This window comes from Tachysurus fulvidraco, chromosome 9 (genome assembly GCF_022655615.1).
Source record: "Tachysurus fulvidraco isolate hzauxx_2018 chromosome 9, HZAU_PFXX_2.0, whole genome shotgun sequence".
In the NCBI taxonomy this organism is placed as follows: Eukaryota; Metazoa; Chordata; class Actinopteri; order Siluriformes; family Bagridae; genus Tachysurus; species Tachysurus fulvidraco.
Window position 1 is genome coordinate 11511502 of NC_062526.1, and position 25320 is coordinate 11536821.

Below are 25320 nucleotides of genomic sequence, written 5' to 3' on the forward strand. Positions count from 1 at the left end.
CTGTTTGATAGGTGTTTGGTGTGATCCCAGTTCAATCACCTCAATTGCCTCTTTTACAGTAGTTGCCAAAATCCTGTGCAGCTAATGTCCTGACATTATAGTCACAATGAAAGATTCTCACTTGTTGAACAAATCATAGCATGGGAATAGGAACAGTTTAAAGAGAATACCAGAAGAATATCAATTCAAAATCTTTATGTTGTTTAAGTTTTAGATGCTTGTTGTTCAGTCCAGCTTTTCACATGGGCTTTGTTGTTGCTTTTACTGAAATAAAGACATTCACCAATTTTGAACAAGTTCTAAGATGATATTTTCCCCTTACAAGTGGCAATGCTACCTGCTGCACCACTGTGCCATCCCTGAGCGATTACTACAAACCAGAAAATCTACCAGTGTCTGAGAAGGAAAACAATGAAACGGGTTTCTGGAGGTTTCTCACTGGTAATAAAAGAAAAAGAAAGTTTTTTAATTAAAATACTCTATGCAGAGTGTTATGGGTACGACAATACATTGTTATATACGTATTTGATGCAATAAGAAATGATACAGTATGTTATGATGCAGTGGTGTCAAGATATGATACATTTTTTATATTTTGACTTTTTTACATTCTTAGAATACAGAAAACATAAGGATTATATGAAAATGTTTTTAGTTTTCCATTTCATTTACTTTTCATTCTCAATTGATCAAAATACAACTTAACTCTCTGCAGCATTTAACAAAACAAAAGCTGAGCATTAAATGTGGCGAAAAATATAACAGATTAATTTATAGCATTAGCTCTCTGGCTTTCAGTAATGTGTAAGGTTGTTGGGTCTCAGCAAAATGTCCACACAAAACATGTCAAAATACTTCGAATTCATCCCTGGTGGATTAAATTCATCCCGAATTCAATCCAACCCCATTTTCCAGGTGTAATTCCACTCGACTACAAACTGTTGTAGAAAGGACATTATTTACTGTCCATTGGCACCTAAATGAAGACGAGTTCCCTTCTGAGCCTCTCAAGGTTTCTTCCTCATATCATCTCAGGGAGTTTTTCCTTGCCACCCTCGCCTCAGGCTTGCTCATCATGGATAGATGTTAAATAGTAACTTTAACTTTTATTCTGTTTCTATACTTCTCTAAATCTGCTTTGAGACATAATCTTTGATGTTAGTTATTTAACCTGGACAGAAGTAGGCCACAATGTTTTTAAAGCAGCAACAGAGAGAGAGAGAGAGAGAGAGTCTCTGTGTTTGTGTCTACATTATGTTGGTTCTCATTCATCAATATTAGCACTGACTAGCATGCTAGTATGCTAGTGTTTTGGCTCATTAAACCCCTGTGCTTAGGAGAAGCGTGTTTTTTAACAAGCGACCCTCCCCCATCTCTCCTGTTTTAATATGAACAGGAAGGTATTCGTACAGAGGGAATATGGATTTAACGTATTTTATGATGAATAGCCTGTATTACTATGCACTCTATTGAATGTATTATTCAACATGCAGCTGTATTGAATCAAGTGCCTCATACTTGATCCATACTGTTACACTCCAAGTGACTATATGGTGTAATTAAAATATATAACTGTATAACTGTTTCATACTAACAATTCAGAAATTATTATATTTTTAGATGTTGTGAGTTTTCAACACTTGAGCAATATATTGAAAAATAATTGCATTATTTAGGTTTTGCATAATGTTTAATCCCACTATCATATCAGAATTTAGTAATAAAGAAAAAATAGGCAAATTCTATGGATTCAGCCCTTAAATGAATTAATAACAATGTCTACTATAGAATTTTTAAACTATACAACTGACTATAGAAACTGACTATAGAATTTCTGAAATATATATAAAAACAGCCTTTATTCTCATATCAGATTATTTCATGAAATCCACCATCACTGACAATCATCCAATCTACAGATTCACTGGATAGCTAGAATACTGATGTTTTTCTTTAATCATAGTTGGAGAATCAGTGGAGAAAGCCAATGATGACTAATCAATTCTTTTTCTGATAATGATCTGTGGTATATAGTCACATAAAGCAGAGGCCTCAAACACATATTAAGTAAGTTCACTCAGGAATATAGGTCACTAAGAGGATGTGTGGATCCTCTCACAGCAGATAAACATCTCACTTCCTCTCCATGGACAATCTCCATTCTTCACTCAGCCAGCCTCAAATACCACCTCACTGTGACTTTACCACCTCTTTAATCTGTATGCAAATTACGGTTTAAATGCCCTTTAGGTCATTATCAATGAGCATGTTTCATGGATACTGGACAACCACACTTCAAGATAATGACTTGCTGCTAAATCAGTATGAATGAAGTCATCTGAATGAAGAACAGCAGATGAGTGTATAAGAACTAAAACAAGCTTAAAGAAAAATGGGTTAAATGACGGTTATTACCATAAAGTGACCAACAATCATTTCTATATATAGATTTATTTTCTAATATCTAAATTTGACTCATCTTGAATACAATTCAGTTTAGGAATACCAATCATTTGCTTGAATGGAAAACACATTTACATTTACATTAATTGGCAGACATCTTCATACAGAGTGACTTACAGTAGTGTTTTAAAGACTTTAACAATAAGTACGTCCTCTTTCTGGCTTACTAGTTCATGGTACATGTACAGCCAGTTTAAAACCCTTTTGGGGAGTGTGATGGCAGAGCATCTCACCAAAAGTCCACTCTTCGCCCTAGAAAGTCCGCTGTTAGGAGAAGACAACGGAGGTGCAGAACCATGGCCAGCATTGCTGACAACAACACCAGATCCTTCAGCACCAAAGTCAGCTCCTCTGGGTCGGAGCATAAAGCTTGGCGGCAAAACTCCCGGCAAAATGCAATAGGCCAATCTGGAGACCCGCTCCTGGTCTCCTACTGGTCTGTGATTGCCACAGCGGTTCTCCTGCGAGAGCCAGGTTCAGCAGCTAGAGGAAGGTAAAGGCTCTCACCACATGGGTGGAACTAACGTGCTGACTCCCTTGGCTATTCTTTTTTTCCTCCAGCTGAACCATGCTTCAACTGCATGCTGATCCTGCGCCATGCTCCTGGTACCGCCAACTTCATATCACCGCTACTGCCTGGACTCCCTACAACCCCTCGGCTGTGGACCCCCTGGATCTCTCTCACTGAGGCCTAAATCCTCACCGCAATTTGGTACGATAAGATTGCTGCACCTTTTCTGCCCCCTAAGTTTTTTCTGTTTTTGCACCCTAATCTCCAACTCTGTGCTGTGCTTCTATGTCCACCCTAATAGAGTGCCCCTATAACGCAGGCATTGGACACAGAAGAGGCCCCTAGTTTTAGGGACTAGCAAGTCCTGCAGCACCTGCTAGAGTCTAGACTCCATCAACATACGGTTACGTAGGAGCTGGCCAAAAGTGTTAAAAGTGCCACCCAGGAACTGCTTGAACTACTTGAGGCTTACAGGCAGCTTCAATCCTTCTCCCCAATCCCGGCTGCAATGCTCAATGCCAACTCACTAAGTTAATGGTGGAAGACAATGTGGAGGCATTTCTGGTCACATTCGAGTGCAATGTGCACTAGGAGGTCCTGAGAAGGCACAGGACAATGACCTGTTGAATCAGGGAATTCTCATCCGCTGTGGCCAATATCCCATAAATGCACTATGGGCAATGGGCAATCCGTAGATGGATTAGCTTTAGTGGATCGCAAGGCAGTGGCTCCAGTATGACCAGCTGACCACCAAGAAAGAGAGTGGTAATGGATCAATTCCTCCAGACCCTGCCCAGTGGAGGAGCAGAAAGCCATCGAGCTAAAAGGAGTTCCTAAACACCCTGGAATGCGCCATGACAACTGTGGAGATCGGCTGGGACAAACAGAAGGAATGGGCTTAATCTTCACTGCCCCCAGTTCACTCTGGGACTGCTGGACTTGTCTCAGGAGGCATGGAAGGAACAAACCTCCCCGTTTTGATCCATCATCGATATTGTCCAGGATATACAGGCAGGAATTCATCCTGTTGGGAGTATCGTGAGGGAGCACTTGGAAGGAGCACAGCATGCCTACAATGTGCCTACAACTGGCCAGCCCAGCCAAGAGAGTTCTGGCCAATAGACCAAGTAATATTACTCGTCCCCAATGCCATCTGCAAATTCCTGGTAAAGTGGCTTACAGGAGGTATGAAAAAACACAAGACATATATGTTTAGGAAGTTAAGTACTTCAAGTAGCTCTATGACTTTATTTGTCATTTGAAGACACCCACTGACCTACAGTAACTGTTTGGACATCTAGGGGAAGTTCATTCCATCACCAAGGTTGCAGAGCAGAGAGGAGCCTTGCTGCATGCTCTCTCTGTTATCTGACACATGATGAGTCCAACTACGTTGTGATGGGTTGTGAGGGTTGTGATAAGTGCTTTAAGCTAGCCTTGTCTGGAGTTAAGCCAGTGAGCTTGAGTAGGTCTGAGAGGTTTTAAAACCTAATTAAACTTACATTCTAACAAAAGTTTGCTTATGAACACCACAGATGCTTACAAACACCTTCAATATATCTTGGTAAACTCTGCTCACAATGTATTACTTTTAATAAATAAGAGAATTCATTACCCTTACTAACATAATATATGAAGATGAAGATTATTCCATCAAAACACTGTAGATTTCTGTTAATAAAGAATAGATAGGTAAAAAATAAATCAGCTTAATAATCAAAAATGCAAATTTTGATATAATATCTTACAGGGTCCTTCAGAATGCTACAGAAATTATTTTAGTGTAATACTGATAATTGGTTCATATTCCTTAGAGACAAATTCTCCAGAACAGCCTGCAGCACTTGGAAATGCCCAGCAGTGCACTGCAGTATGACTTTAAACCCTCACATCAGTTAATATGATGCATTATGCATTAAGCATTATGTTGCTTTTAGTGAACTGAGCCCACATTATGTACGCTGTAGTGAACAAGTCTTGTTTACCATGATGCAGAGTAAAACTGTAATTGCTCTTTATGCTATGAATTGATGATATATATGTATATTAAAGATCACTTTCAAGGTATCACTGCCACAAACCACAAACATTTTTTGGCATCTGATGAACTTTGATAAAAGGCTGTGTCATAAATCAGCTTTAAAAGCAATTTCCACCTTTCACTCCTCACAGCCAGAGGGAATCTATTCAGCATGATTAAGGGAATATTCCAGTAATTTTCAATCAAATCTATATCTAGTGCTTCTGCAATGCTTCAGTTTGGTTTTATTGCTCTGAGAAAAAATGGAGCCCGTTGGCATGTAACTCACTTATAATAGAAGTTTAAGGGCACATGGATTATTGTAGAATGATTTTTATGAATTTCTTTGTAAAAATGAAATAGTACTAATACTACTTTTATAAATAATACTTTTTCAGAAGGAAAATGCTTTGGTTTCAAGTTAGAACTTGAATAAAATTACATAAGATCAGCTTTGGTTAGTTACACATCCTTTCAAAAAGACCTTTACTGATAAGACCTTTACTTTAATTTTGTACTGTTTTCATTTATTAAATTATATATTTAAATTGACAGAAATTCTCTGCATTAGACTTACGTCATAGGTTAGTTTTAAATAAACAGGTGTGACATGGTTGAGCACTGGCTACAGATGGAGAGGAAGTGTGTTGAACCAACAAGTAATGAATAAGAATTGTCTCCTGTGTTTTACTACCACCAGTCTACTTATGGGTGTTACTTTGAGACAGAGAGAGAGAGAGAGAGAGAGAGAGAGAGAGAGAGAGAGAGAGAGAGAGAGAGAGAGAGAGTGAGTGTGAGAGAGAGAGAGAGAGAGAGAGAGAGAGAGTGAGAGAGAGAGAGAGTGAGTGTGAGAGAGAGAGAGAGAGAGAGAGAGAGAGAGAGAGAGAGAGAGAGAGAGAGAGAGAGTGAGAGAGAGAGAGAGTGAGTGTGTGAGAGAGAGAGAGAGAGAGAGAGAGAGAGAGAGAGAGAGAGAGAGAGAGAGAGAGAGAGAGAGAGAGAGAGAGAGAGAGAGAGAGAGCTATAAGTCATAGCTGGCTAATCACATACACAGATGCACAAGAGCATGATTTTAACCTTGTATGAGGTGAAAGCCCTGAGCTAGTGATGGCTCCTTTTGGTTTGCATTTCTGTTATTTGTTTTTGAAAGTGCAATGTGTATCGGTGCTGAGAAATATAAATAAGTCTGGATTCCCTCCACTGGTAACAGACTAGCCCAGGCTTTGTCCCCCTTTAAGCTGGTAGAGAGAGACCGAGCAGGGAGACATTAGTCAAGTGGGAAAGGAGGGGAAAAACAATGGAGCCAACGCAGGGTCCAAGGTGGTCAGGTCCAAATCCACTTTTTCTTTTGGGAATGGAGCAATGAGCTGCCCCAAGATCACTAGCTCAGTGATCTGTTCCAAGTCCCACTCCTCGCCCACTATCAAAAGGAGTCCTTCATCTGATGTGCGTGCAAGTGCTCAACCATGGTGAACTGCAGTGACTGAAGCATTGCTAGTGTTCCTCTAGTGTCTGGCTAACACACTGCAGAACCTCCCTCTTGGTGCTTGAATACTCCAGCTGTGTCCTTGTTAGCAGCTGCTGGAGACCAAGCTGTGCTTACCTAATAGCCAGGGGAGGAGACAGACTATTCATCGTTAGGCAGCACACCTGAAAAGCTCAATTATGGCCTCACAACCATCAGTGGAGGCCAGCTTATTGTGGCATGGAGATGTGATGGGCTACAGCAGCTTTTGAAATGCCTGCCAGCTCTCAACTTGCTCCTGAGCAAGAGCTTCAAAACGTAACTTCTGCTCCCTGCACCTCCTCCACCTCCTGGTACTGTACCTCCTGTTGGTACAGAGCACAACTCTGGAGGCAAACAATTTCAGCAGTACCCCAGGGTCACTTCAATTGCATCAAAGCTTTTTAGCCACTTTTATGAACTAAGCAGAACTAATCTAACAGAAATGCACCCCAAATAAATGTGTTGATATATTTTGTTTGTGGTAGTTCTGGACTATTCCTTTAAAACCACAAGTACCAAGTACATAGCTAGGCTAAGGCTCTGCTAATCACTGAAGCGGTGGAATTTATGTTCAAATCCAAGCTGAGATCTGTAGTTAAGGAATTTAGAAACGCAGGCGGCTCATTTCTTTAAAAATAAATAAATAAAATAAAATAAAATACACCTTCACTGTCCCTATCTCCACTGTAGCATGATTATGTACCACATGAGTGACAAATTAATTGCATACTATACCTCTTTCATGCTTCACTCTCAGTAGCAATAATAACCTTGAAAATGCCACAATTGTGGGGGGTAGGACATGTACAGGTAGGTCTGTTTTTTATTAACTACCATAAAGGTTATGAAGTATCAATAAAGTATTGATTTTTACATCAAATGTATCATATTGAGTTATGTACTGACATTTGCTCAACAGTGAGTAATAATAAATTGCTGGTCCTAAACAAATAATGACAATTGATTTCTATCCCCATGGTGACTAAACTAATCCTCAGGGATGGCTAATTCCCTAGTAAAACATAATGGGACTTGAAGAGTTTAATAGCCAAAGCAATTTTCCATATTGCAATGTGCTGCATCTCAGCAAGACAGCAGATTTCCAGCAGCGGAGAAAAAGATTTACACTCTTCTAAGCTAATATCACACAACCTGTTGATTTTCTATTTCCTAAAGCCAAAATCCAACTAAGCATAATGAATATGTAAATAACAGAACGTCAAATAGAAGGCCATTAAATATATGTTAAATACTGTATGTATAGTTAGAGAGAAAGAGAGAGAGAGAGAGAGAGAGAGAGAGAGAGAGAGAGAGAGAGAGAGAGAGAGAGAGAGAGAGAAATAGTGTGCACTAGTTTGAATTTATTATTCATTCTTACACAAGGACTTAATGTATACAGTAGATGCACCGTATAAACAGATTCAAAAACCTTTCTGTTATTATATGTTTATTTTCTCATTTTAGAGAAAGAGCCACAGCCTTTAGTTTTCCAACACGGACACAGACATCATCGCATTTCCTTTGTTTCTTGACTATCTACAGTCAGGAAAAGCTTGGTGCGAGAGGGAGTTTATAACTGCTGTAATGTAAGTGATAACAGGATCTTGTTTGAAACTATATTAAATGTAACTATAAATGAATACAAAAAACAGCATGTCCATCTTTAATATGTGTCAGGCCATATCACACACTTCACCAAACTATTGATAATTTTCCTATACCAACATGTTCTATTGTGTTTTACTCAGACTTCAATGAGGTTCACAACCTTCACAAGGAGAAAAATACTGAATTTGACAGGACGGAATGAGGAAATAAATGCTATTCTAGCAAGCGCCATATTATAGTTAAATGATATATTATGTATATTATAACCTTTACACCTCCCCCTTTAAAATCCACAGAACAGTTTATCATAAAGAGCATTATGAATTGGCTGCTAATCAATCAATCTTTAATAGCATTATGTGTAATTTTACGAAACAGGAAATCATCTCACAACATAATCAACCAGTTGTAAAAGGTCACACACTGCACGTAACACATATGTATGCTATAATGGGTCACTGTAAACATCTACCTCTGCTTTAAGTCTCTCAATCTCTGTGTCTTGGTCCTCCAACTGGGTGCGTAACTGATTGGCTGCCACCTTTTCTGTCTCCACAATCTGCACCAGGTGAATGTATTTCTGCATGAGCACTTCACGCTCGATGATAATGTCCGAATAGCTGGGAATAGCCAAGAAAGAGAGTGCTAGTCACATTAATCACATAGATGAACTACTATAAAAATTACCCAGCCGAAGTCTCTTAAAGAAGCCATTTGTTAAAAAAATACAGTGTTCTTCTTTAAGGCACTTCAGTCCATTTTATCTGCAGTCACATTTTTGTTTAAATTACATACAAGATGCCTTTAAAGAGCAATTCCAGTGAATTTTAAAATGCTATTATTAAGATTAATTATTATAAAAACAATATCCCATACTAGCATATTTTTACAAAAAAAATGTAAACTCAATTTAAGTTGTTGTAGAAGACAAATATATTAAAATGTAAGTAACAGTGACCACATATTTATAATAGAATTCAGATCATTTTCTTGCAAACATTTCATACACTTTAACAAGTAATAATCTTTAAAGACAGCTGTAACCTCATAGTTTAAATTGGGCTGGCACAAGTGCCCCATGATGATGTCATCTCAGCCTGGAGTAAGTTTAATAAATCTCCACACGGTCAAAACAAATTGTGCTCGTCAATCCCCCAGCAGTGAGAGATCACAGAAATTAGACCTTGTAAACGTATAGCTGAAGCCTGGTTACAGTGAGGGGTTTACTGATTTCAGAAAATTCTGCATTGTGAAACTGTCTTGTAAAACTCACAAATTCATTATGACTGTTCTCTATACAACTTTTTTATCTGACACCAAATGGAGAAATATAATATTTATTTAGTCCACTTTCAGCTCACACTGCCCCTGACTAATTCGATCACTGGAGGCCAGAGCTATTAGGAAATAAATACACTGGTAACACTTTACAATATACAGTAAGTGAATAATCATGCACTTGTACATGAATTAATACTTATTAATGCTAACCTTAATTACAACATATACTTTTTAAATACAAATATTCAGTCATCCTGAAATCTAGCCTGATATCCATTGTGTTAGCTTCATTTTTTTTTTTTTTTACTGTGCACTCACTATTAACTAACTGTGCTGCACTAACAGTCAAAATTCTCAACAGAGTAAAGAGAATACTATAAGCCCATGGGTCAGATGAACACATGGGATAGTCCCAATACTCTGAGACACATCTGCTCACAAGTAACCCATTAATCCATGTCATTCCAGCAGACCTCACTAGTGACGCAAGCCAAATCTAAATGCCACAGCCTCAGTTGTATACAAAGTGTCTACTAGGCTGCCAAAGTCTGAGTGCCTCAGATTCCAGATGGTGTTTGTTTTTTTGCTGGCATCATCATCACTCTATACCTCATGTCTGTCTTTCACTTTGGGACTGATCAAATTTAAAAACAAAGAGACAAAAATATCCCCCTATGATGCTCTAGCTACCCGAGGGGGACACCTGCAATAATAAGAAGTCTTCTGTATTCTTAATTACTTTGGCAGGAATGCTTTCTCAAGAGTCTGAGAGAGAAAAGAACAACTGTTTTGTCAAGCTCAGTGCTGTTAATCAGTTGCTAGTTCTGATTTCCAGTGAAAGTGCAGAATACAGCTTGACTTTCTACTCACTGATCTGTCCCGACAAATTTTCTTCCCTGAACCTCAGTCAAAAAACACACTGCTGTCATTTTATCTACATGTTATCCACTAGCACACAATTGTTTCTAGCTTACCTGGCTTGTTGGATGGACTCCACCCATTCATCACACTCTGCTTCCTCTTCAGATCGGAGCTCCAGAGGCTTCTGCCCATCATGGCCAAACACAATGAGGAAATAGTGCTGTGGATAGACACACAATCACAACACAAGTATTGTTCAAGGAACAGTATATGTTTTTCAATCAGTTTCATCTGGAAAAAAAAGAATTTTGCCAATTTATCATCATCTCTTTAGGCACACCACCTACTCAGCACTATAACATATGGATAACACGGTGAACTGCAGTTTCAAACATGAGTCTGAGCTTGAAATCCATTTCATCTAAAATAAGCTCTGCTAATGTCTTAAATTACCAGTATTTATCCAAAATTCATTGTATTTATCCCAGCTTGTTTTTATCACTTATTCCATGTACCAATTACAGTATCTAGCATAATTCAGCTAGGCAGAAATTCCAATTCTAGCAAATGGTAAATATTAGTTATTAGCATGCTGTTTTTGCATGACCCCTGATTTATTCATTAGCAAACAATGTAGCAACAGTCATGCAATCAGCAAACCTATAAAGACTGAAGGATGTTTTATAGGATAAGCACCATAGCTGTATTTATGCAAACAATAACAAGAACATATAACAGTTCTGGAAAAGTATTTTTCACATGAAAATACTGTATGAACTACATGACATTAACTTGTCATTAGTTAAAAAAACATTTAAAAGTACACATACTGTAACAGGATTAGAAGCTTTTAGTCCGTATGTGTGAAGAAAGGCTGTTCAATATGGGCATACAACAATTTTAATAAGCACAGAACAGTGTTTATGATCATAGCAGAAGTTCTTATGTACAAATTTAAGTTACAAGTGATTCGTGAATGAACTGTTTTTAGGATGAGGAAATCCTTAGCGTTTCCATGTGGAACAATTTACAGCAGCACAAAATGAGTCACAAGTGTAGAAGCTCCAAGCAGAAATAGAACATCTGCTTTAGTTATCTAACATGTAGCCATCCCATATGTTCCTCTGAAACGTTGTTAAATTCCATTAACGAAAATAAAGTCTCCATATGACAAAAATCAACTTGCGATTAGCACCGGCAGCAGGTCAAACACGGGTTCTGACTAATGAGAAACACAAATGCTGCCTCACAACTTTGAAGTGAGAGCACATTTCAAATTGTATACAAAATTTCACAACAGTGGACATATTGAATTCTTGTAAGCAAAAATTCATTCAAATGAGTCTATGGTGACATTAAAGCAGATCCATCTATACCCATAGCCTAATATATGTGCGTTCGTACATATAAAAAGATAGCACCTCTGTGTTAGAGCAATCAATAAACGATTATGATTAGCTATGATTATACTGTTACTCTTTGTAATGCTGTTACATTGACTTCACTGATGCCATACAAAGTGGCTTAAAGGAAACAAAATGAGAACAAGGGAGTTCCAGATGAAGTCTCAAGCAATCTACAAGACAAATAAATACAGCTGCTGTGAGGCCGGTGGATGTATAATGTATAGCGGAGAGAATGATGAATCTGTCAGTGTCATGCTGGCCTGAGGATGTAAATGGTGTGAAACTATGTTCACTAAAAGCCCTCAAGTGCGTTCTGCAGTCCACATCTTGATTCCTGATGCTGGGGATTCAATAAGACAAATTAAGGTCAAAATTACAAATGTCTTACACACCGTCCACTAAATTTCAGAGGTATGAAGCATAGAACAAAAGAGCAAACATACAGTACAGTTCCATGTCAGAGGAAAGATATTAATCTAGTACAGGCGAACTTCGCTGACTTCCTGTTCAATAAAGAATACAATTGAAAAAATGATCTGATCTTGAAGCTATAAATTGACTAGCAGCTTTCTGTCTAGCTGCATAAACTCCACAGTGGGATCTAAAATAATCAAACAAAGAAATTTCTGTTCCAAGAACAAAACACAAAAGAAGTAGTGAAGGTGTTTTTGTGTTTTTGCTTCCAAACGTTGGATCTCCCTCCCACAAGACATACGGCATGAATCTTTACTTAGTAATGCTTATGTTTTTCATTTGGTATTAAAATTGTTGCAGCGTTTAGCCGACATTATCATTCAGAGTGACATAGAAAAGTGCTTTGTAGTTTCTATCATGAACACATCCTCATGCTAGTTCACTAGATCGAGGATCAAGAGATGTTATTAATGTTATTGGCATTAATTAAAGATGATGAAACATAAAGAAAATGAGCCAACACAAAGCCATGAATTAAAATAATAATAACTAGTATATTAATACTACTACTAATAATAATAATAACAAAAAAACCACTGTAAGCGAATGAGAGAAGATTTAGTACAGGTCATGCATAAGATAGATGAGATACTTAAAGAATAAAAGTTTAAAGGTAGGATTTTCTGCCAATGATGAAAGCTGGCTTATAACTTGGCTCTGTTTATTATGGCATCTTCTTTTAGCACTGCACATCGTTTTAGATCTACAGTACAGTACCCTAATATATCTGGTTAAAACAGCAGTTTCCCTGTGTGATGTGCTCACTGTCTATGGACATAATCTCCTCCTTTTATATATCACGTTATTTTCTTTTCACCCTACTGTACATAATTCACACCAAATTCATCTTTTCTATCTTGTATTTTTGTGGGATTTAGTACATGCAAACGAGCTGTGACTGACACACAGAAGTATGAAGAAAATCAATGTACCTGAAACTTTTATAAATGCAGCGAAAAATTGTAGTCGATTTGGTTTAAGCAAGCGTTTACACACAATCTTACTAAATGATTGAGAAACGAGGTAAACTGACACTCTTTATTAAACAACGAATTAAACGAATTATTCGGAAATTTTCAGTGGCCTTTGTTTGTTATGCAGTCGTCCCGAGCTACAGTATGTTCGGCTGAAGCAGAAGTATCCTGTGGAATCATGACCTGTTTAGTCACTGCACCTTTCTGTCACAGTCACATGCTTTCGTATAATTTAGATCAGCTCAGATTGTAAAAAAGCAAAATCTTTTCCACAATTGTACAGTGGATCAGCAGGAAAAATGACTGCATGAGTGATTGCATCCTTTGATTTTTTAGACTAAAGTATACTCTACACTGTAGGAAACAGGTCAGGGATAGTGTTTTTCCATGAGCCCAGATTACACATGCGCTTGTGTGGGATTACATATCCATGTTATCTAATGATACAGAGAAACAGCAGCATCAAGGACCAGGTACATCATCAGAAACAAGAGAAATTTGAGAGAAAAATCACAATGTACCAGTGTCAGTATGTAAACACGGTGGTGTTGTGGTATTTAAACTGACAAGTGATTTAGATCTTGAATGATACCTTAAAGCATGAAAACAAGCTGTGACCTATTCTATGTTTATATAGCGCTCTTACCATGTAAGGATGACACAGATAGGAAAATACAGTAGGCAGGCATTTGCTAGTTTATACTTCACACTTGTTCACAGGAATGTGTGTGTCTGAAGATGACCTTATGTTCAGGGGATTATTGGTATACTGTCCTGCAGTGGAGACCTGAATAAGAGATCTTACATAACTATCAACAGATCTATTTAAAATCTCTAAACCTAGATGGTCCTTGAGTCCCGGCCGCTCCACTTCTGCCTGACCGTGTCAGCTGCCTTAAAACAACCGGAACAGACCCTTATTTTTCTTATTGCATTTCTTTACAAAACCAAGAATATCTATCTCCCAGAATCCACTGGTACAACACCCCTGCTAGCAAACCTGCTCAAATTCATCATCTTAGCATATTAAATGCCTATTATTTTTAATATAAATACTTATCTATTGATTATTTTTTTATGGATTTACATGGTACAATTTTTCAAACATTTTAGAAACATAGACAGCTTATGGAAAAACTCTGTCCATGTCAGAAATTTCAGAAATCAGTCATCTAAAAGCCACCAACAGAAATTCCTAAGACCTAGAACACCTACAAATAATGTCATAACATAAAAACAAACATTTTACAAAACAATTTGTATTGTTACCTCAAATGAATTTTAAGAATGGCTCTGTTCATTGGACCAGTGTCAAAAAAAAGTGTTTCATCACAGTCAAAACAGGGAGAGATGAGATGACAAGCAAATAGGAAATCAAAGGCAACGACAAAACCACAGGTAATTGAGCGCATAAACAATGAACAAAACCTGGGAATTAATACAATGTAGCAAAAGCATGGTAATCAGTCAGGAAGAGAGTGTAAACTGAGCAAAAACGCAGTGTGTTGAATGAATGAAAGTAATTTTAACCTGTGAATGTGTGTGTGTGTGTGTGTGTGTGTGTGTGTGTGTGTCTGAATGAACATGGGGGTAACAGTATCTGGGTGATTGTGAGCAGGGATGTGTGTGTGTGTTAGGGGAACTGTAATCCAGTGTAGCCATATTTATAGAGTGAAAATAAGAGTTTGTGGCTGATGGTGACAACCAGATTTTCTACACAAACCCAGATCTCACTGATTGATGATGTTAATTTCTTTAAGAGAGTATTATTCTCACTCTATAATTTGACACAGAGGATTGTGTTTTTCACAAAGTCTGCTATATAATATGGACAAAAGAATATTATACTGTACATTTCATACAGTGTAAAAAGCAATCATCTTAAAAGACTGTTGTAATCATAAAACGGTTTTGTTTGAGGCTTTCAGTTGACATTTCTCAGCCTTTTGGTCTCCTTTGTATGGTTTTGATCTGCTTTCTCATACTTACACCCATTGGGGTTTCAGTTTATGTCGAATCTGTCTTGGTGTTTGAATTGTGCTTGATCATTTCATTTCTATTTGCCTGACATTCTGAACTGTTTTCCTTGACTTATTTATTTAATCAATCCCATTACCTATTTGAACCTGTTTACATCTCTGCCATCCCACTCATGTCTGACACCAGCCAGAAACCGAAGCCGAAACAAAAGTTTTATTTAACGATGTTTAAAGCTTTGTGATTTGCTGAGATGTTCACAAACAATACACTTTAAACATGATTCTTGAATCCAGGTTTGTGGATCCACTACATGAGCAGTTTCAATCATTTCCTACTCTAAGTGGTCTCTGGGCCGAGGTTATTTAGAAGAGCTGCACTATAACAATATACATTATACTAATTGCTTCACAAATGCTAGACTTCCTTAGCAACAGGATGCATTCAAGGCCAGAGAAGGATGTGATGGCTGCACAGAAAGCATTCCACACTGCTGTTTAAGTGCAGTTTAAATGCAGCAGTACGTTTAACTGTCAAAACAAGTCTCATTCCCATTAGACATCAGAGCTTAATACAGCATAATGTGTTCAATTATTCTGCAACGCCTTGTAAGCCTCAAGAGCATAAAACAGGATATGACTCATTTGATTAGGCTCTTGGGTGTGTTTGTCCAAAAAAAAGGACAAACATGATTCAAACTGAACCTTTAATAGCTGTCTTATTCACTATATCTATGTCAATGTATAGTTAACGACAACTAGTTGCTGAGTTGGTAGTACGGATGCTAACAGGTGTCCAATATGCTAACTGGTGTCAAGTTTCAGTTTGTGAAGTAAAAGAGCTTTAAATACTTTACTGTATTCTGTACTGTGAACCTTCCATTAATATTTTCATTCTTCTCGTAATGATACATCTCTATGGCAATCTGTAAGATTTACATGAAACCAAAGCTGAACGTTAATGCTGCCTTCGTGTGTTATCGGAAATGCAAATTTCCTACTAGAAATTTGCATACAAATCAACCCTGTGACAGGGACAGAGTCACAGGTCATTTATATACCCGAGTCTCAGAGATCTCCCTGTGTCCTATACTTCCGACATGGTAGAGGAGAGAACAGCTTCTGTACTGAGCGACAGGTTTTGTTTGTTTTTTCTAAATGCATTATAAATGTTTATTTATTTATTTAGTTATCAGCAACCATTCAATGTTGTACTTTGTTACAGTGTAAAAATAGTGTATCAGACCAAAACTCCAGTATCATCAACAAGCTAGCTAGCTGAGTAATATTTCAAATTAATTTGTTTATTTGTATAGTGCTTTTTACAATTGACATTGTCTCAAAGCAGCTTTACAGAACATAAACATACAGTAGAACAAAAGTTTATTATAGAGAATAATATAAATATTAATAGAATATAAATTTCATGATATATATATATATATATATATATATATATATATATATATATATATATATATATATATATATATATATATATATATCATGAATTTTATATTCTATTCTAATTTGTATTTATCCCCAATGAGCAAGTCTGAGGTGACTGAAGTGACTGTGAGGAGGAAAAACTCCCTTGAATGGTAAAGGAAGAATCCTTGGGAGGAACCAGACTCAAAGGGGAACCTCATCCTCATATGAGAACTTGATCATTGTGATATAATTTAGCAAAAATCCAAAGTATATCAACAACTTTTAATCCTCTAACTAACCTAAAATATTTAGCAAGTGAAAATATCGAATATAGTCAGATTTATGCATTTCCTATTACATAATTAGAATAAATCAACTATAAGAATATTAAATTATATTGATGACAAGCTTGCAATTTGACAGCCAATTTCTTTCAAAGAAAGAAGCAAAACTATCCGCCAGTAAAACAAGAAAATATGAAGCTTAAAATGAGTAGAAATGTCTAAAAAAAAGGTTTAATTTTATATAAAATTCTCTCTCTCTCTCTCACATATATATATCATAAACCATACACACCCTAAATATTTTCAGATATTTACTTTCAGATTTTACTTGGTAAGATGTCCGTTTTTGCAGTGTGTCATGCTCTGAGGCCAAACTAAATATCTGTTTCCACTGTGGACTCACCGTTTTGCATAAACAAACCAGCTTTTTCTTGGTTAGCAACATTGAATCCTCCCTTCATTGACATTCTGGCCTATTTTATTCAAAACAGAATCACTCAGAGAGCTTCAACTAGTCATAAAGGGTGACACAAATGCACAGATATATACTGTACTATTCAGGCTTGTAACATGAGAAACTGATATTTGATGCAAATCATATTCAAAGTAACAAATTTCCTTAGAGGTGAAAAAAAAACTTACAACAGAACATACTAAAAATGAACAATTAATAATGTCTTAAGAATACACAATAAAAGTTGTGCGATCATAAATTTATACACGCTTGATGAAGGACTTTTCCTTTTCCTACTTTTTCCTCTACACAGCATTAAATACGTTCAGATTCTAAGCATGCATCATTAACCATTATTTTTTGAATATAAAACTTATTTATTCATATACAGAGTTAATGTATCAAGAGTTAAAGAGTTAATGACAAGAGTTAATGAGTCAATAATTTTATATTAAAAAGTATTGACTCAAATTTTGCTAAAAGGCATTTAGCGATCTTTAAGATGGAGTTTTTGTGTATTTCAAATGATATTTTTACCTTCAAATTGTCTATTATATTTAAATTTACAAAAACTCCAGAATGATCTGTATGCTTTACAATAATTGAGCAGAACTAATGAGAAACTAAATATGACACCCAATTATTTAATAAGTGGATACATTAATTTAACAAAAAATTTGATTCAGATTTCTTATTTTTAATAATATCACATTTCAAACCAGAGAATCATACAAGGTAAAATTATTACAACACCCAAAAAATATTTAAATAAAATAAATGAATTATTTTGCGTACTTAACTGACAAAAAAGCTTCTGTTTGCTGCCTTTGTCTAAAACTCTGTTTCTCTCCTCTTCAAATATGAGACTGCATACGTGTAAAATTCTGTTCGTCATCCATATATCCATTGGGGAAAAACATTAATTCCAGAAAAGACAGATGGTTGTTGATCTGAAGTAAGTATGCCGTTAATATAGCATTTGGCACAACTGATCCATAATAACAATAGTTAAATAAATTAATAAATAAAAAACCTACATCAAGCCAAATCACAGATCTTGTGAGTCTGCTGTTGCCACTGTGGTCATGAATCAACAGTTCTTTGGGACGGTTTTGCTGCTAGTGGTCCAGAAGATCTTGTGATTATTGAAAGCATCATGAATTATGTAGTGCCAGAGTATTGTATTTATAGTATATACACTGAATGTTGCAAATATAACATTTGTTTGTGAGGGGAAAAAAACAAACAAAAAAAAAAACACTGGCTGCACTGGATAAGTTCAAGATTCAGAATATGTCATTCCGTTTATTTTATTTTATTTTATTCAGACGATATAAAGGATGGCGAAAACTACAACAACAAAACAATCACTAACTGCATCGGATATGCATTATATCACCATAAGATTCATAATATAAGTCAGTGCATGTTATATTGTTGTCTGCTTACTTTTCTTAAAAGGTGCCAATAATTCTGTATTCATGACATTATGAACATGACATCTTGAAAGGCTGGTCTGTATGGGTCACTACTTGCTGACAGCATCTTTGGTGACAAAACTATGATGACATGTCTTGACAGAGTTTTTTTAAACCTCTCTTAGAGGCAAGGCTGTGATTCCAATTATCATCCAACACACGTCCAAATTTACATGGCTAGCACGCTAGGTCTGGAACATCATATCTGGATATAAAGTGGTGGTGATGGAGTTTAATAAATACAATACATTGAACATCCAGGTTGGTTGCTTCACCAACAGCTAAATTACAACAAACAATTATGTAATAAATACTTAACATAAGGTGTTTGGTAACCTTTTAATGGATATATTTAGCGATGGCTAATCGTGATGTAAGATAGGGGCTAAAATGTAACATCTATCAATATATATATATATAATCTATACTAGTACGGCTTTAGTGCCAGCATTTGCACTTGTAACAAACAACCCTGAACTCTAACAGGAAGAAACGTAACCGAACAGTCATTCATCTCAGAAATCCAGCTCCTTTTCACATTCACCTTGCCGATGTTCTCCGACATGTGCACAGTCTCCACATATTTTGCGTCATTTACCACCTAATATGTAGCTTTTTGTGCTGTGAAAAGGTGCAGCTCTTAGTTTTTAGTTATTTTAGTTTCTTAGTTTTGTAAGAAACTCCACATATTGTCATTAATATACGCACAATTTTGCTCATAAAATTGAAAATGTTCATTGTTATTAAGACAGATGAACCAGACAGATGGACTAATTTATACACTGATTCTAATTTCTAATCACACAGAAATCATTTGTCTAAATCTTCTTTATATTCAGATATTTAAATTCAGAGACTAGCCTTACAAATATGACATTTATTGGCATTTTATCTGGTTCCTCCAAAATAATCATGTAGATAAGAAAAAATGAAATGAAATCCTATACCAAGGGATTCTCTTTTTTTTCTTCCAACTGTACCTTTATATGGGAATACACAAAGCTTTTTTTTTTACACCGTTCCATCCTAAACCACACCAGTACTGTATATCATTACACCTGCCTATAGCCAATGCCTTCTGTCTCTGCTGGGTTCCACCTCACTACTACTCACACTTCCACATCTTCAGGCGTGTAATCGGAGTTGTAGATTTGCCAAGTCTAAGCACGAGAGAGAGAGAGAGAGAGAGAGAGAGAGAGAGAGAGAGAGAGAGAGAGAGAGAGAGAGAGAGAGAGAGAGAGAGAGAGAGAGAGAGAGAGAGAATTCTTGCATAATGTTTCTTAACAAATGTTCAACGTATTTTCAAACTCTGTCAGCAAATCCCATTTCCATGGTAACATGGTCTTGAGAGCGCAGACTGTGTTTAATAACACCCTTTTACTTGGCTTCTTTTTTCATTTACCTTCTCATCATTTTTCATTTAAGACCCTTTTCCTTGTGACTTTCTTCTGTCAATGCTGATAAAGAGGAGCACTTACATAAAGCATAAAGCAAGTGATCAGGAATTGTGCATCATGGTCTAGAAGATTTGCACTGATATTAGAGACCGTATATTGTCAGTACTGACAGATGTAAACAGTCTAAAACATTGGTTTAGTTATGTAGAAAGATGAGACACAGGAGACACAGATACAGAACCACAGAGATGGCGTGATCTGGAATATGATTAAATCTATCTTTATAGATTACATATCAAAAGTCCAATCCATTCAGCATGTTATGTGCCAGTCGTCACTGATCTGCATGGAATTCTACATTAATACTGAATTAATACTGAACCAGTAATTTGGTGCAGGAAAAAACAAACAAACAAGTGATATCTTCGCAAGTAAGAATATGGAAAAATTTCCCTTTTTTAAAACGGCTTTTAAGTAAGTATATTGTATCTAAATCTGTGTCCTAAACAATGTACCCTACAGTCTAGTGTATGAATACGAGGAGGTAGTATTGGCTCAAATGTTGTTGTTGTTTTTTTTTAACTAACCAGAAGCATAAGCAGTTTCCCAGTCGAACGGCAAACGCATGTAATGTGATGTCACTAACTTTAGTGGAATACAGTGATTTTTTTTTTAAATGTTGTAGAATAAATCGCACAAAGTGCACTTTGTATTGTCATGGTTTTTCATGCCACCGCTATGTGGATGACACTCAACTCTTGTTCCTTCCCTCAGACTCTCAGTTTCCGCTGAATGTGTGCAATACTGGCAAACCAGAATTGCTGTTTATTCCACCTGATTCATTCCATGTCAAGATCTTGTGATCTATCTGGAAACAAGTATCTGAAGATCTCAAGAACATAAGGTAACCATATAGACAATCACCTTTACAAAGTCTCTCGTTCCTGACACATTGCTAAAGTGACATACTAAAGCCAGTTCCTCCTTTGCTGGTTCATCATTCATCCCTTGTCATTTCACTCCTGGTATCTCTGCCTCTCAGTACCATTCAAACTCTGCAAATGATCCACAATGTAGCTGCACAATTTGTTTTCAACCTTTTAAAGTTGTCGCACACCACCTTGTCGCCACACTCCCACCACCGGGCTCCTTGCTTACAAAGCCATAAACGGTCTAACGCCCTTATACCTCAAAGCACTGATCACACCTCACAATGCACCACTGCACCACGCTCCCTCTGATCCTCCAGCACTGCTCCACTGATCCCAGCAATTCTCAGGCTAGAAGGAAGGCATACATCAAGTCTCTTCTGTGCTCTTGCAGCTACTGTAGGTGGTGGAATGAACTTCCTCTAGATGTCTGAAGAGCTGAGTCACTGGCAGTCTTCAAACAATGTCCTGACTCTTCTTAAAACACTTAAATACACACTTTAATTCTGAAAAATTGTCTGTGTTTGTCTGACTATATTAGCTTCCCAACAAAGTTTCTAGACTTCAGTCCAGGAATATCAGATCTGCCAAATGTTATCTATATAAATTTTGAAATATTTTTACACATTTCAAATGTGAAATTGTCTTTCATTCTATTGTTAGACAATTTTGTTTATTTCCAGCATTTATTTCCATCTACCAAAAGACTATCAAAATTTGAGCTTGAAATATGTCTCACTGTCCTATTGGGCTTAAATTTGTTATATAATAATCTCCTAATGGGAAATATTACATAACATTTCCTTTACTAAGATACCATTTTTTTTGCATTGATGAGACAATCACAGAAGCACTAGTTTACTTTTTTCCTTTGCTCCAAAATTGAAACCTGAACCATTATAATTTTTAACATAGATGAGGTCTCTCGAAATAGTTTAATATCATCAATAATTAAAAGCAACTGATGTTCTGTTCTCAGCAGAGAAATAATGGCTATCGGTGTTGAGCTTTTTGGGCTCGTTCGTGCATTCACTCATTCTTTTATGGTGGATAACAATGTCTGTTTCTAATCAAGACAATCGCTAAAGCAATAAACACTATTCAGCAAGTGGACTGATTTAAAGACGTGCTGCCTAAGTGCCATCTGTACCGCAAAATGGCAATGTGCTGGAATGAGGAAAGTAACTCAGACTCTGAGAATAAATGCAGCAGGGTATCAGGGTGTGTGAATTGAGAGTTATGTTCACTTGAGTGTGGCATCTGTTTGAGTAGTATTGTTTTGAAGCATTTTAGCAGCACACACTCCATTTCAATGAGAGATTCAACCACAGTGATAAAGCATATGTCTAAAATGCAGCAAATATGATTCCAGGCTTTACAGTGCAGAATTTATCAACACACAAAGGTGGTGTAACAGAAAAAAGAAACAATGGTTATATTATATGGGCTATACAAAGTCAAAAGCATTTAATAGTTTCACGAATTACAATGCATTAGAAAGCAACAGGAATACTGTTAACATTAGAGTTGTCCACAGATAACTGCATGATTTCTGCCCTGTAGTCTTAAAAACATTATCTGCTTATAAAAATACGAACACAACCCTTAAAATAACAATAAAACAGACCATGGCATTAAATGTAGTGCAGATAAAAAGGTCAGATCACTGGAGGTTTTTTTCCAAACTACCTCTATCAAAACAGCATGGTTCCAAACGTTCCTGGAGATTTCCTCACCTGCCTTTTAATTACAGGAAAAATAAACTACTCTCGCTTTTATTTGGTATGAAGGGAGCATAAAGACTATTCTTTTAGCATTTATGGGTGAAATATTTTTTTCAGTCAGTGTATGAATTGGGTTCTTTTGTTCCTTGTAAAAGGTTTTTGTTATGAAAAAGGTTAATTAATGACATTCGAGTTTCTACAAAAAGGAGCTAGTTTCTTTAAACCTGAATGAGGATGTTCTGCTGAACAAACACTAACCTCAGAGATCAATTGAGCAGAAAAAAACTGTCAGTCACTGGTCACAATTTCAGAACTGAATAAAAGTGGAACTATATGAAAAAAAAAATCCAAAATCCAATACCACAGGATTTGGTACATAACTGGTTTTCCTTAAACATCACCACCTGTATGCAATAATCATTTGTTCACCTTTAAGCACTTTATTCTGGTCAAGGCTCCAACGGATCCATAGACTTTACCTAACACACAGGCAAGCATTATAACATAACCTTCAGAGAGCCTAATATTACAGTTTTCACTATATCATAGTATATCTGCTTATATATAGCAAAAAGTATTCCACAAGAAAGAAAAGTTTATATAGTCAACATTTTTTTCATACATTTATTTAAAAGAGCATGTGGCTTAACAGTGTGAATGTTAGAGAAATGACGATATGTGATATTTGTAAAAGTATAAATACTTTTTAAAAACTTGTATAACGCTTCAAGGCACATTTCGGCATCATCTATCATCAGTAAAGCAAAGCACTGTAGCAGAAGGATTTCATCTCAATGCAGACATGTTTATATAATGTAGTAAGTAAGAACTATTGTTTATCTCTAAAATAGCCTTCGATTACACGCTTTTGCCTGTTTAATAGTGAACCTCTGAGTCTCAGGTTTTCCATTATGAGTGAGCAGGGTGTGACAGAGTAAAGCATAACACCGCTCTGTACAATGTAATGCACCAGTGCTACAGTATGAGATTAGGATTGCAACATGGCAGGACTAATCTCTGTAAGTTTACACCGGTGTTAAAGACACTGTACAGCTCCCTCACTTTAACTTACTGTGACATGAAGTCATGAAGCCGATAAACTTTCCTATCTGTTAAAAAATAATAGTGTAGAAATTACAAAAAGTAAAAGGACTTCCTCACTTAGGTCAATGATTCCAATCCTAACCCTAATCCATTGCTGTAGTAATTTCACATTGGGGTCAAAAAAATAATTCTGGCATGATTTTATTTTTTACATCACAAAAACCTGCCATTTTAATAGAAGTGTATCGATTTTTTCGATCCATCGTACTTCTGCACGCTTAAATGAGTACTTAAACGATTTCTGTTTTTTGTTGCTGACCCATTTTGATGTGTGGAGTTGATTTTTTTAATACCCCACAGTGCAAAGTACAGGTATCAAGCACTGTTCAGCTGGAGCACTCAGAATGCAATAACATGGTACAATGACCAGGTTCTGTATGAGACATTAATAGAAACATGCATCACACTCTAAAAGCTGTGTACCCAGACATGAAAGCTGAGAATAACAGTCATCATGTGAATGCAATGTGGATGCAATAGGATAAAAAAATAAAAATCAAACCCTGTTGCTGTGCATATCCATATCCTAAAGTGGATACTGAAAGATGTATACACTCACTGGCCAATTTATTAGGAATACATTTCGAGTCAGGCAATCACATCAAAGTCATGCAGGCACACATCAAGAGCTTTCAGTACTGTTAACATCAAACATCAAAATGGGGAAATTAATTTAATTTGACTTGACGGTGGTGACTGATCTGCTGAAATGTTCACACACACAACCCGGCTCTAGCACTTATAAAGAATGGTGCAAAAACAGAAAACAATCAGTGAGCTAGAATTCTGCTGGTTGAATCATGAGAATCAGGTCTGAGGAGAAAGGCAAGGCTCGTTTAAGCTGATTGAAACGACATGGAAACTCAAATAACCGCTTTACTGTATATACTGGTGGTGAGGAGAAAAGCATCTCAACATAATCCTGAGGTGGACGGGCATAAACAGTCGAACATCAGGTTCCACTCCCGTCACAAATATACAGTGTATATATATGTATGTATGTACTGGATAATTTTGGACTCTAGAAAAAGTGTGTGGAAATCCTAGGATGATCCATTTCTAAAATCCTTAAACCATCTGCAGCTAATAGCTGTGCCACAGACAAAAGTCACATTTTCCTCCATTCTGATGTTTGATATGAACTTGATCTGTTTCTGCATGATACCTGCCACCTGATTACTGGCTGATTAGACAATTGCATAAATGAGCAGGCGAACAGTTGCACAGTGAGTGTACAGTGCCTTCACAAAAGTTTTCATACCCACTGAACTTTTCCACATTTTGACATGTTACAATCACAAAGAAAAATTAATTTTATTGGGATTTTATGAACTAGACAGAAAGAAAGTGGCACATAATTGTGAAGTGGAATGAACATTATAAATGGTGTCCAAATTTTTTATTTTTTTTTTACAAATACAGTAAATATCTGAAAAGTGTG

At 36.5% G+C, this 25320-nt stretch overlaps 1 protein-coding gene across 4 annotated transcripts in view; it reads right to left on the reverse strand.

Moving 5' to 3' along the window:
* rasgrf2b (Ras protein-specific guanine nucleotide-releasing factor 2b) overlaps positions 1 to 25320 on the reverse strand; it is a 72412-nt gene that overhangs the window by 41076 nt on the left and 6016 nt on the right. For all 4 annotated transcript variants that reach the window (XM_027138293.2, XM_027138292.2, XM_027138288.2 and 1 more), the window contains exons 2-3: positions 10362 to 10468; positions 8579 to 8726 (exon numbers count right to left, since the gene is read on the reverse strand). In XM_027138293.2, the coding sequence (XP_026994094.1) occupies positions 8579 to 8726; positions 10362 to 10468 (255 nt within the window). The remainder of the gene's footprint in view (positions 1 to 8578; positions 8727 to 10361; positions 10469 to 25320) is intronic.